Source organism: Podarcis gaigeae, assembly GCF_964106915.1.
Source record: "Podarcis gaigeae genome assembly, chromosome: 6".
NCBI lineage: Eukaryota > Metazoa > Chordata > Lepidosauria > Squamata > Lacertidae > Podarcis > Podarcis gaigeae.
The window spans coordinates 59,421,660-59,436,492 of record NC_139682.1 but is presented as its reverse complement, the minus strand read 5'-3'; the positions used below and the strand labels follow the sequence as shown (position 1 = coordinate 59,436,492).

General features: G+C 42.2%; 1 protein-coding gene across 2 annotated transcripts in view; it reads right to left on the bottom strand.

The window, feature by feature from the left end:
- The window catches only part of FGGY (FGGY carbohydrate kinase domain containing), a 140,661-nt gene that overhangs the window by 104,159 nt on the left and 21,669 nt on the right, over window positions 1-14,833 (bottom strand). For both annotated transcript variants that reach the window (XM_083742784.1, XM_083742785.1), the window contains exon 5: window positions 7,240-7,328. In XM_083742784.1, coding sequence (XP_083598910.1) covers window positions 7,240-7,328 — 89 coding nt within the window. The remainder of the gene's footprint in view (window positions 1-7,239; window positions 7,329-14,833) is intronic.

Here is a 14,833-nt window from a genome sequence, read left to right as displayed (position 1 = left end):
TTTGGCACTTCTTACCCACTTTTTTTTATTAAAAAAAAAAAGCCACATTGGGCAAGAGTAAAGAGAGCCTCAGAGCCAACACCACACACACACGCACACACTCAATCCCTGAGCTCATTTTCCTGAAATAGAAAACTACATACATTTCTCAAATTTCATATCAAGCCATTGCATAGCCCAAGAACTGCAGGGAAGAGCAGAGTGCCAAAGCTGTTCTTCAGCTTGGGGGAGTAAGTAACAGGAGAAGAAGAAGAAAGAGATGATTCTCTCATATCACTACATTTCTCATTCTCAATCAAAACTTACAAGCAGTGCCCCCTTCCCCGCATCATTTAACAACATTTTTAATAGGCCTGCTTATCAAGAAGTCTTTACTTTGTCAAATTAAGACACAGTGCTTTGGATTAGTGAGACTCCTTAAGTTCAGCATGACTTCATGGTTGGCTCAGAGTTCAGTATCTCAATGGCAGCCAGCCAGCCATACACCCACTACAATTCTGACTCCCTCCCCCATTCCCTCGCCTTTTTAATAACAAACTAGTTCATTTTTTTTTTCTTTCCTCAAAGCAAAAGTGCATCATACAAACTGAAAGAGTGAACAACCATCGCTAAAAACAGAGGCCCAAAGCACCTGTTAAAAGAAACAAATAAAACCACAAAAAATATTTTAAGGTTGGCTAGACCTTAGAAAGCAGCATCCTGATCAGATGTTTCAAATCTGTTAGAAAATGAGAATGACGTTTCAACTCTTTATGTTTTGTAATGAGGACAGAAGCAGTTCTCAGAGATAACTCAGGACAAAAGCAGTTCTACTAGGACAACTAATTGCTTGACTTTGATTTAGTAGCTTTTAATTCAGCCCATGTAGTTTATAGAAAGCTAATTCCCTCAATTGTTCATTTGATACCATTTTTGTCTACTATTCAATTTTACTATTGCATTTTATAACTTAAAATCTGGGTTTTTCCCTCTAGTTACTATTTCAATAATTAATATAATCTGTGACTAAATATTGCTCTGTTGAAGAAACTTTCATCTGAGTATCTCCCAAATCTGGATTGTGGGACAGAAGCTTCTGCCCATTTATTTTAAAAAACCTCCTCACTTTGATTTCAGAAGCTCATTGTGGGTTTTGCATTTTTAATGCACTCATCCCAAGCTGAATCAGTTACCCATTTAAACAGAGTATTATTATTACTACTAATAGCTTTAACCAGAGCACCATATAAAGTAAAATTTATTGGAGTTTATAGTTGGTGGGTGGAGAAGGGTGGTGAGTCATGCACTTGCTGAATACAAATGCTGAACTTTGAAGAAGATTACTAACACATTCGAGAAAAACAGCTCCCTATTCCCTTCATCTTCCAAATTTTGCTTAACCAAAGTCTAAACAAGTATCACGATGCAAATACATTTTAATCAAATTCTTTGGTATATATATGGAGAGAGAGAGAAAGAACTCCAAGATCAGATAGTCACACTTTTTGTAGCTGGGATACTTGTAATTATGAGAACAGCACATTAACTGCTCTTTGGTCCAGATTAGCACTATCAGAAAACAGTATATATGTGTCAAATTTGAGAGTTTCCAAATAGCTGGAGATCAAGACAACTCGTAAAAAAAGAGAGAGAGAGAGAGAGAGAGAGAGAGAGAGAGAGAGAGAGAGAGCCACTGTAGCTACGTACCTAGTAGTTAAGGCTCAAGAAACTGAAGATAAATGTCAACTAAATTTCAGTTCCAGGGGAAAGGCAGGCAAAGGTGACCTCAGAACCTGCCCCAGCTGGACTGCCCCCAAGCTTCCTAAGGCTAAATATCCTGAGGGATAGATCCCCTTCCTCCCCAAGGCGAACTATCATCAACTGCCATGCGAGAAAGATCCTGGCATCCTTTTAACATGTTATTATTGTTTATTGTAGAGGGACGTGGGTGGCGCTGTGGGTTAAACCACAGAGTTAGGATCAGAAGGTTGGCGGTTCAAATCCCCGCGACGGGGTGAGCTCCCGTTGCTTGGTCCCTGCTCCTGCCAACCTAGCAGTTCGAAGGCATGTAAAAGTGCAAGTAGATAAATAGGGAGCGCTGCGGCGGGAAGGTAAACGACGTTTCCATGTGCTGCTCTGGTTTGCCAGAAGCGGCTTAGTCATGCTGGCCACATGACCTGTAAGCTGTCTGCGTACAAACGCCGGCTCCCTCGGCCTTTAGAGCGAGATGAGCGCGCAACCACAGAGTCGGTCACAACTGGACCTAATGGTCAGGGGTCCCTTTACTCTTACCTATTGTTTATTGTGCTTTTAAAATATGTACTTGAACGCTGCAAGCTGACTTGGTAGGTTTATTTTCTGAAACGCAAAATGTAAATAGCTGCAATGAATACTATCTGAATAAGAGAACACCAAGTTTGAAAGGAATAAAAGAAGAGGAGACTGACCCACCTTTAAGCTAGGTGACGAGGAAAGGAACACAGTTCAGTAACAGCACATAGGCCTTGGATTAATGAAGTTCCCAGGCTTAGTCTCTCGCATTTCCAGGTACAACTGGAAAAGACTCCCTCCCACCTCAAAGCCTGGAGAACCTGGGCCAGTCGAGGGCAGTTCACACATCATAGTAAGCCACTTAATCATTTGTCTCGTTCCCTGCCAGGAAAGAAGCCACTATCCCTGGGCTTAGCAAAATGTCCCAAGAAGGGATTGTGGTTTCTTTTGCTCCAACGAATCATGCTAAGCAAGCCAAGAATAAATCCTGGGTAGAGATTGTGGGTTCCTGGGAGTGTAACAAATCCCTGGTTTGAATGTGGTGTGCTTCCTCCCTACTCAAAGTTGCCAAGATCAGTGCATTCATTGCACACCATTACCAATGGTTTGCTGTGATGTGCAAAAAAGGCCAATCAATCTGATTTGGTATTAGGCAGGACCCTAACTAAGCTTGGCTAAATCTGCTTTTCAGTATTACACCTTTTCTGCCCTTAGGTCTCCCTCCTTACTTTCCCCCTTGTGTGCCCTGCTTTGGCGAAGACATTATGGTTTCTTAAGCTAGGCTTTCCCATGAAATCCAACTGGAAAACTATGAATTAAGGGCTCCTGCTAAACAAGGATATAAAGCCATTTGGCCTGGCCTGCCCCTGCCCACTACCATATCTAATAGGACATGAGAAACAGGAGCTGGCATGTTCAACCTCCTGGAGTGCCACAATGGCTGGACACAAGGCACGCAAGTATGCTTGGCTCCTTTGTCATCCTGTCTACTTTCATGGCTTGGTAACCAAATATGGGACACCCTAGTGGCATGTGGCCCCCAGAAAGTGGAACAGAAGAGAAAGCACTCCAAAGAGGACAAAGCGTTTTCTGGAGCTCAAAAGCTTGCACACTATTTTGCAGCATTTCAGCTGGCCTGATAAAGATCTGTCCTGATATGGATTTTTTGAATTCTTCATTTATTAGAATCACACAGACTTAATTGCACTGCTCGACTTCACAAGTAATTCCAAAAGGACTAGTTTAAGGTGAAAATTCTGGCTCACTCAGGCTTACTTGAACATTCAACAACAAAAAATTGCCATTGTATCTGTCAGATTGTTGGTGATCTACAGTTACAATAACTATTATAGTATGCATTACACATTCAGTATTACTACACTTATTCGAATGTGCTCAATTCACACATATATCGATCTGATTCATTAGGAAGATGTGAAGACTCCATTTATGGGATGGGAGGCCTGCTGTGATGCTGAACATCATCTTAACGCAGAGCATTTCTGAAACAAAGAGTCCCCAACAGGTAGATGCAATGGACAGACAGCGGAAGCTGCTGTGTTTTATGTTTAGAGCAATAAACCACAACTATTTCTCCATCACTGTAAAGGGAGTTTTAAGGATGTTTCCCTGCAACTGCACCAAGTTATACTGGTTTTTTAATCCGCCTTTCTTCTTCACCAAAGCAGAAACAACACTTAAAATCCCCTTGAGTATTAGAAGTGGGAGGGCTGTGTAAACACTGCGTAAATTCTTGCAGTTTAATCCAATTGCTTATTTCCCAGCAGATTTAAAAGATTAAGTCGGTCAGTCAGTGACTGCATTCCCTGAGAAGAAGGCTGGGGGAGAGAATAGATGCAGCTTCTCAGTTGCATACGCGTAATGTTATCCCCCAAAAGTGGGCATGACAACTTCTGCTTACAACGTCTGCTTTATTCTCCCTCCTTGCCCTCTCAGCAACACTCACACATAGAGGCTACAACAAACAGCATCAAAACGCAGATGCTCTGTGGTTTAAGAAATCAGTCTTCACCCGTTTTGAGTCTCCTTCTCTCGTTAGCAAGTATCCTGCTGGGGACAGGATAAGATTAAATTACAGTACATGCAACTGGTGCCCAGGTCTGGATGTTCCAGACAGGGAGGGTAGAATCTGTTCAAAGAGGAAAGCCCCCCCCCCCCCCCGGGTGGGGAGCATTTCAAAGTTGGACTCTCTTTTGCACACAGAGATACTGCCAGTTTTGACTGTGGAAGGTGGTCTCCAGAGAGATGTGAAACTTAAACTTACTGCTACTATTAGATCTTATGCTCCGCCAAGATTAAAGATTTTTCAATATGCCCATCTCAAGTTACCCTTCAGATTGCCACCCAGAATTGATAATATTATTTAGTTTATGACTCCGTTTTAATAATGGCTAGGAAACAATAATGGGCAGAGTTTGTGCATGACTTCACTTAACGATAAACCCGTGTGTAAGTATTACTTGTGCTAGGTTTTATTCCCCCGATTTGTGGAATGTGCAAAAAGGAAAGCTTCTGCTTTGTGAAAGGGGAAAATCAACATCCACAAATCAACACAAGAGAAAACGGTTTCAAATACGTGTGTTCAATTCTGCTGGTGGAAGAAGTACAAGTTGCCCAACAGAGTCACAAGCCATTTGTGGTACATTAGGCAATGCAGGAAAAACAATCCGAAACACTGAACTCCAAGCACACTGAATCAATTGGGTTGTGTTTTTTTATAATAATAAAAAAAACATCAATAACGCCTACTTCTCAGTAAATGTGTTTAGGACTGAAGCGTCGGTGTACAAAACCCCTAACAGCAGCAAAAGATTTAAAACAAACAAAGCAATAACCACCTAATACTAAGCACAATGGACAATGATTTCCAAAACAGAGGTTTGTTATTTTGTATGTTTTCCAGTATTGTGAGGGGCTAGGAATGCTTGAGGGAGCTCTCTGGCTAGATCTATTTATCAATTTCCATCATGGATGGCCTTAGAACAAAAGCATTATTATTTTAACGGAATATGCATTTTCATTTTCATGCTATTTTTAAATGCTTTGACTGTTTTCTAGTGCTAGTATGTGCTTGGTTTTTTAAACACAACTGTTCTAAATATGGAACCTCAATAAGAAAGAGAGGACAACACAGAACTTTTACTGTGGAGGTTTAGCCTAGGTCTAAGGATCTAGGAGATGTAGGCTCTACTAAAATATTATGAGTTTCTCTTTCACTGTCTGTTCAATTGACAGTGAAAGAGAAACTCATAATATTTTAGTAGAGCCTACATCTCCTAGATCCTTAGACCTAGGCTAAACCTCCACAGTAAAGGTTCTGTGTTGTCCTCTCTTTCTTATATGTGTGGCTATATGTGTGACTTCTTGACCCAACAAGGTTTATGGTAGTTGACTGTGCTTAAGATTTCTCCTTCCTTCTACCATAACTAGCAGCCAACGAATTCTATCACAGAATCAAAGAATTGTAGAGTCAGTCCAACCCCCAGCAATCTCAACTAAATCATATGTAACAGATGGCCATTCAACCTTTGCTTAAAAACCTCCAGGGAAGGAGAATCCACCACCTTCCATGGGAATCCATGCCACTGTCAAACAGTTCTTACCATCTGCTGGGTTTTATAAGACTTGGCAACTTCTCTGTCACATTGTGAATCTTTGCCCCTGAGGACAGCACCCCTTACAGGACATCGTGTCTCTGTCCCTATCAGTAGTATAATTGCTATAATCTTGGTCCAATACCCACTAGAACAGGCATAGGCAAACTCCAGCCCTCCAGATGTTTGGGACTACAGTTCCCACCATCCCTAGCTAACAGGACCAGTGGTCAGGGATGATGGGAATTGTAGTCCCAAACATCTGGAGGGCCGGAGTTTGCCTATGCCTGCACTAGAATGCTGAAAACGAAGTTTAAAACTAGGTACCCTTTCCATAAAAGACGACACTGAATACTTGAGGCAACTTTTCAGTGCCGCAAAATTTAAGTCTTCCCCGTTTAATTCTTCCATGACAAAAGAAAGCATATACCCTTGTCTCTGCCTCAGGGCACACACTATTAGCACTCAAAGCTTAGAACTAGAAATCCAGATTCTCTTACCTTTAAAATGGTCAGGGATTTTGTAGCTTAGATAGCCCAGTTTATATGAAACGTAAGGTGTAAGGCTGCTAGCATCAAGACTCACCTTCTATAATTCCCTCAACCACTTAGATCTCAAACATTTTTGTAGGTGAATTGAATACAAAACACCATGCAATGCAGAGCTAAGTAGCATTTGGGCAACAGCTTTCATAGATGCATACCCATTTCTCCTTTGCAATTTGATAGAAAGCTATTTGAGAAACTGGTAATCTAGATAATTCCAGTTCTGGAAGGGTTGTTGTAATGTACTCTCACACACTTAAATGGAAACAAACCAACAAACCAGTTTCTTGATAAATTCTGCTTTGGGGAGGCTTGATAGAGTATAGATTTTAGGGCACAACAACATTTTGGCCATATTATGCATGTACTACTACCTGGAAAGAAAAGAATTATTTTTACTTATATCCAGTGCTGGGAGATTTCAGAAAGCAGATATTCTACTCCATCTGAAGTTAGTCTTTGGATTCCGAGGGCTCCCTCTCTCGCACCTAAAGTGGAATGTTAAGATGCTTTTGTCTCTACGGAAACTATAAAACCCTGGCAGTACTTTCAAAGAACAAAACTGGCATTGGCTTGGCTCAGGTTCCAGAAATGGAGTGCGAGACCAATAGTAATGACAACATACTAAGAATTAAAAGTGCTTACAAGAACCATTTTGTTCAGGAATGCACCATAGCAACAGAAGATAGGTTCAAGATGTTCCCAAGTAGCCTAAATCATATACAGATGTACATACATTACATATAGTCAAAATGAATTAAGGCGAAAAACTAACACAAGAAAAGATATGGTAAAAAAACCCACCAAACATGCAGTAGTATTTCACATACCTTGCAGTGGCACCTGTTGCTTTCCACGATAAGAAATCCGGAAGATCAAAGAAGTATCCTGCTTTTTCCCAGCACGACTCTCGCAAATTCTAGCATTTTTTTTTAAAGGGACAAATATAAAAATGCAGTTTTAGTCTATTGTAACTTCATAACAAATGTAAATTATAAACAAATATCCAAGACATGAATAAGACCTCACCCATCCCTACACAAAGTAATCAGCATGTGCTTGAGACACACATATACTGAAAGAATTTGGGCAGCTCATATCTGGCCCTTGTTCATGTCTTCTTTTCCAACATGTGGTGCTAACAAGAATCAACAATTGCCTTCCCCAATGATGTTTTCACAAATCCTATTTGCAACCACCACAGGATAAATATAAAGCCTGTACAGTACTACTGTTTGCCTTTATTCCTTGTATATGTGTGTGTGTGTGTGTGTGTGTGTGTGTGTGTTTATCATTCCCATGCACTCTGTGATAACCACCACAGGAATGGCACTCAGAACAGCCATACTTGCCCAAAGATATGGACTTAAGAGGTGCCTAGGGGCTTTCAAGTTGCCTTTACTCATCCTGATATCACAGGAGAAAATTTGGTTTGGTTGAGGTTTCATTTGGGAGCTTTTATGCAGAAGGAAAAGTCCCAGCGGACAACCATCCACGGCATTATCATCAACTGAACTGAAACACCTAGTCATCTACTGGATAAGGAGAATGGCCGAGGGAAGATAAGAGAATAAGACGATCAAGAATATAAAAAGGATTGGAAAACTTCTGTAGAGTATTTTAAAAATCAGTATAAACAGGTGAGCCGATTGGCAGGACTTGAATAAATTCAGCAGCGTAAGAGGAAGTAAGAGAAAACTATTAAGAGGAGCAGAACTTGGCAACTTAGAATACGTGGAAGAGAAGGAAAGGGAAGGACACCAGAGAAGGAGAGGACAGGAAGTCCTTGGGTGTCTTGTGTTGTGTCCCTGTTTGGTTGTGGTTTCGTTTTCCATTTTTCCTTTTAACTTTTACTTATTCTTTTGGAACTGTATGTAAAAAGCGCAAACAAAAATTATTATTTTAAAAAGGAGGATGGCCGAGGGTCCCCGTCCCCCACTTTTTTTGAAAGCAGTAGTGTTTTCACTATGAAAGTGCAATGCCACAGTTCTTTGACTTTAGCTGTACACACAGTAATACTTGACCTTTGATATTTCCACCCTATGTATTTTTATTGTCTCTAAAATGGAAGCTTTTACTCTTAAAAAAAGCCATTCTGTTTTATTTTGCAAAAATCACCATGCATTCCCAGTGTAACAGAAGCCATAATGTAGTAGTAGTATGAAATATTGAATTCATATCAATAAGCAACAAAACAATAAAAACATCTTTAAAACAATTCCAATCCAAGTGCATTCCTATATGTAACTATAAGTCTTTCAGGAGTAGAAATGGCAGTAAGGGAAGTCTACTTGGACAGAGATGAGATACAATGAAGGTAAGAGCTTTTGAACATTTTTGGGCAGCTTATCCTAGCTTCCTCTAACGAAGGCCAAGTAGACCAGAGCAGCCATATCACTCAAGGCTGTGCCTAATGACAGCAAGTGGGGCAGGACTGAGGAGCAATTCTCTTGTGATTTAGGGTCAAAAGGAACAGACTTTTGGTGAATATTAATCATGTAACCCTAAACAAACCCAGCTATTCAGTAGAGAGAAAAATAAGAAGTCACGGGATATTAATTTCACTACTGTGCATCTCCAAAAGCCACAAAAATATGACCCTTAAAGAGCATCTAAATGATTCATTGTTGTCATGAAAGTGATTTGTCATCACTGACTAGCGCAGACAAAGTACATCAGGCTCTGCAATATGCTTCCACACTAGGACAATGGTCTCCATGCATTCAGTGCTAATTATAATTCACTCTTCCATTTGTGCTACACCCACACAGTTAACAAGTATACCAAAATCCCGTGGGAAGGCCTCTTTTTTAAAAAAAAAAAAAGTGTTTAATGCTCCAATTCATATCATGCCACTCACCCTTCAGAGCCGCAGGCAAAGAAATTCTGTTTAGCTACCCTGCCTCCCACCCCCAGGATGCAACTCTTTGTCCTCGGTCACTTTGCCAGATTCCACCCACTTCACTGCTCTTGCTAAAGCAGTGGTCAACCCCAATGCCGTTAAACAGCTGGAAATACTACCACAGCAGAGCACCATAAATTACTCTCTGCTCGGCTGTTTAATAGCCAATCCCTCTCCCCAGGAAACTCTGGGAATTGTAGCTCTGTGAGGGGAATAGGGGTCTCCTAACGAAGGCTGATCGCCGAAGAATTGATGCTTTTGAACTATGGTGCTGGAGGAGACTCTTGCGAGTCCCATGGACTGCAAGAAGATCAAACGTATCCATTCTTAAGGAAATCGGCCCTGAGTGCTCACTGGAAGGACAGATCGTGAAGCTGAGGCTCCAGTACTTTGGCCACCTCATGAGAAGAGAAGACTCCCTGGAAAAGACCCTGATGTTGGGAAAGATGGAGGGCACAAGAAGAAAGGAACGACAGAGGACGAGATGGTTGGACAGTGTTCTCGAAGCTACAAACATGAGTCTGACCAAACTGCGGGAGGCAGTGGAAGACAGAAGTGCCTGGCGTGCTCTGGTCCAGGGGGTCACGAAGAGTCAGACACAACTAAATGACTAAACAACAACAACAACAATGATTCTCAGGTCCCTTAACAGACCACAATTGCTAGAAGTTATTGGGACATATCAAGTATTCTGAAAACTACCCATCAGGAACCTTTGCAGCCTCCATTTTAGGGGTAAGGTGTTATTCCTCATCTGGAGGCCACATGACTAAATTACAAGTTGGATCATGGGTCAAAAGGAAACCCACACATGGGTAAGCCTGGCTCTCAACACATGTGCATATGAATAGCAATGATGAATCACAGTAGAACAGTTATCACTAAAACCAATGGGTGAAGCAGTTTAATTCTGTCCCTTCACGTACACCTGCCATCCTGGTTGCAGCATGGTGCAGCCATATTGATTTGCACACTTTATATCCATGTTGAGACTAAGATCCTGGTTACCACTAGATGTCATACATAATATAAAGGTAAAGGTAAAGGTAAAGGTACCCCTGCCCGTACGGGCCAGTCTTGACAGACTCTGGGGTTGTGCGCCCATCTCACTCAAGAGGCCAGGGGCCAGCGCTGTCCGGAGACACTTCCGGGTCACGTGGCCTGCGTGACATCGCTGCTCTGGCGAGCCAGAGCCGCACACGGAAACGCCGTTTACCTTCCCGCTGGTAAGCGGTCCCTATTTATCTACTTGCACCCGGAGGTGCTTTCGAACTGCTAGGTTGGCAGGCGCTGGGACCGAGCAGCGGGAGCGCACCCCGCCACAGGGATTCGAACCACCGACCTTTCGATCGGCAAGTCCTAGGCGCTGAGGCTTTAACCCACAGTGCCACCTGCGTCCCTTCATACATAATATACAGAAGCCCTAAACAGGGAGGGGGAACCTGTGACTTCCCAGATGTTGTTGAACTACAACTCCATCAGCCCCAGCCAGCACAGCCACTGGTGAGGAGAAATGGGAGCTGTAGTCCAGCAACATCTGGGAGGCCACAAATTCCCCCATCTCTGATCTCAAGGCACTGGTGATGCAAGAGCAAGAGTTTGCCCACTGCAGAAACAAAACAGAAGAAAAGGCTGCACTCTTTCCGCAGGAGAGTATAGGAATTAAGAGAAGTTTTGTATCTGTATCCCTTTCTCAGTACAGTGGTACCTTGGGTTAAGAACTTGATTTGTTCTGGAGGTCTGTTCTTAACCTGAAACTGTTCTTAACCTGAGGTACCACTTTAGCTAATGGGGCCTCCCGCTGACACCGCACTGCCGCCATGCGATTTCTGTTCTCATCCTGAAGCAAAGTTCTTAACCCAAGGTACTATTTCTGGGTTAGTGGAGTCTGTAACCTGAAGCGTCTGTAACCTGAAGCATCTGTAACCCGAGGTACTGAAGGAATGGGTTTCCAAAACCCAAAAACTGACTGTGCAGGCAGTTTTTAAACTGCACCAAAATCCCCATTTCTCCTTAGCTAAAATGCATAAACTTCAGCCGTTGAGCACATGCAAAACAAGAACACAGCTCTCTCCCTTATCAGTTTGACGGCAAGACTGGCCTTGACTCTACCAGTAGAACAGACACAGACATATCTTATGTTCTGAACACAAATGATGCAGAGACCCAAGTCTGGGACTAACACCAGAGCATGTTCTCGGAAGTAGTGACCTCTTGCTCCAAGATAGGAGTAGGAACAGGAATATCCTTTTATGGTCAGGAGTGCAGGAAGGAAGATCCCTTTATGGTTAAGAGTACCAGAGCAGGAACATATGTGATGTCAACCTGTGTACGTACGCCGACGTGGTTGGGCTCCTAGGGGAGGAGTGAGAGGGTGCCTGGAGGATATATAAACTGCATGAAACCTGTCATTTCTTTGTACTTGCTGTGGACTCACCACGCAAGTGCCTTCTGCTATCCGGAGAGCAGAATAAACTCTTTCTTTGAACCAACCTCGGTGTTGTTTTGACTTCCTTCCTCCTGTCCCGGAGCAACGCAGACCCAATCGGTGAACTCCAATAAGGCTACAGTACCACTGTATTAATGGCTTCTTGGAAAAGCACTTGGCAGGAAATCTACCAGCTCAGGAAATCTCTTGGCAGTTTCTGGGTGTACTTCCATAGACAAGATCTCTTCCTCACCATGCTATGGAAACGAACTTGGAAGCACACCTGCAGCCAAAGAGACCTTAGGGAAGTTTTCAACTGATTGCAATGAGATGTGTAAAAGACCTGAGGTTCCACATCCATAACAAGTCAGTTCAAGTCCACGACCATTTCCAGTCTCTGACTGTTTCCTCGACAGCATGGGGGGGGGGGCTTCGTGGACTATATGATACAGGAGTTATTTTAGAACTGCCATTGTTCGTTCGGACCTTGGCCTGACAGCATTTTCAACTTTTAATCTAGCCAGCACATGGAGGCATGAATGAGCAATCCATTTACCAGATGTCAGGCATATTTGAGGGTCATCACCAAGGGTGGATGGAAAAGGTGCAGTTGTTCTATATTGCAGAATGTTTATTCTCAAATGTTTGAATTCAGTGCTCTCTCTTTTTAGTGATTTGTGTACTCAAGATACTATTGTCTGGAAATATTCTTCTGGACATTTTCTTAACTGTTTTTGTCTTGCTTTAAAGACATGTGAGACACCAAATGATTACTTAAAGCTCTTTTTGAACTGAACAGATGATCAGTATTTTCTTCGATTTCTGGCCTTTCCCTTTCCCTATGTTTCTTCCTTTCTTGATTCAGCTTTCTGAAGTTAGGGAAGATTTAATGTACTTAGGCCAAGACTGCAACATGCTTATCTTTCCTTTTATAACCTCCAAGAAAAAGAGTAATAACTAAAACAATTGCCAGGTTCCTATTTCTCCTAAACATTTTATACCAAAGGTATCTTCTAGGCATCTGAAATATTTTTCTAGCCCCTCTAATCTTAAAGGAAGTAGGCCTTGGTTATTTCAATGAATCTAATATTTGCTGTGTTTGCTTAAAACAGTGGTGAACTGGCAAGTATAAGAATGTCACAGGCAAGGAACTGATCTTGCTTTTCCCTTTCTTCCCCTTCGACATTAGTGAAAACTCATTTCACTGGAAACCAAGAGGGGGGAAGTTATAGAGATTTCAGCACCCATCTACAATACCTGGTGATTGTTTCATGTTGAGACTATTTCCGATGCCTCAGAGGATGGGGACAAGGAGAAGCACTCGTTCCTCCCTCCTCATTCTCTCAACTATCCAAAGAATGTTTTTGATAGAAGGAATTTCTAGCATCTATGTTTTGCTAGTCATTGTGGGTCAAAGGAGACAAGAGGGAATAAAAGAAGCAAGAAAAAAGCTGCTTGTAAATGAAGAAGTGAACATCATAAATATGCCAGACTCCTTCAAACAAGGAAGGGAGAGAAAGAGAACTGGAGTGATTACAATGTAGTTGCCATTTGGTTATTAATTGCCAAGATATTATGCTCTAGCCTGTGAAATAAAGCATGTGGAAGGGAATATCCCATTCCTCTCCTCTAATAAATGAAGTGTGAATGAAGCATGCTAGATCAATGGGGGAACTAATCTAATTCCCGAAGCACACGCCACAACTCAAGAACACCTCTCCGCAAACTAACTCCTGCCCACAATGTATCTCTGGTGTAAGTGTTGGAGTGTAAGTGTTGGAGCACAACAGGTGCTGAGACTCAATCTCAGGGTCGTGAGTTTGAGCCCCACGTTGGGCAAAAGATTCCTGCATTGCAGGGGGTTGGACTCGATGGTCCTCAGGATCCCTTCCAATTCTATGATTCTATCTTTTGGATATAACTGCTGGACACCATGATCGCTACAGAAGGAAAGCATAACAGATGCCTTTTGGCACAATATGGCTCTCCAACTGGGATATAAAAACACAGTAATGAGTAACGAGCAGTGATTAATTTTTAAAAAACACAGCAAGCTTTTCATACATGATATGGCAGGCAGGAAAAGGGTACTGAAGGCACATCATATGGGACAACACCCAACATTATCTTCGTGGCACAGAAGTCTCTGGAGTGCTGTTTCATGGTGGAAGGAGATAACCATCAGAAGCCCTGGGTCAACGGAGAACCATTCATAAAGCAATTCCTTCCCATGAGAGCATTATCCCAGAGTCTGAAGAAGTGGGTGGTGGGTGAGTGAAAGAACTACATAAAGGAAAGGGCTGCAACTCAGCAGCAGAGCACCTGTTGTGCATGCAGGAGGTAGCAGTTTCAATTCCTGGCATCTCCAGGTAGGGCTGGATAAGGCTCCAATTTGAAACCTTGGAGAGTCACTGCCAATCGTCGTAGAGAATACTAAGATGAATAGCCCAATAGAATGACTCAGCATGGCACCTTCCTTTCTACAAGTCAAGACCTATGATGTTTTACTTGCTTTCTTCTTTGGAGTAGGAGGAGAATCTGCAAGGGATAATCTATGAAAGGGGTTGGGGCTGTGATTGACCCAGTGGGATGCAAGGTGGCGATTCCCCAGTGGACTTCATGACCAGGTGGTGAAGTCATGGTCCAACATTCTAAGCCACAGAAGGTTACAGGGAAATGTGGCCAGATCCAAGTGCATTTTACGCACATATTCTGCAAGTATAAGCTAAAATATGGCACTGTATCAAGAATCCTAAGAATCACAAGGGCCATTTCAAATACCTGACACAGCAAACAATTCTAACTAGGATACAGCATATATACTATAAATTGCACACATACCAAAAACAGATTGTGGCTTCACAACACATAACACACACACAAATGAATAGTATGTTAAGACATAGTTAAGACTTTTCTGCTACACAGAAGTAATAATCAGATGCATAGAAAGTCACCACATTTGAAGCATTTCCCAGTCTGTTCGAAAAGTTGCTGTATGTCTCCATTCTATATATCACTGCTGTCTCTGTCCTTTACCATTTACCCATATATTAGTCAAACGTTACACACATTAAACTCATACCAAACTGAA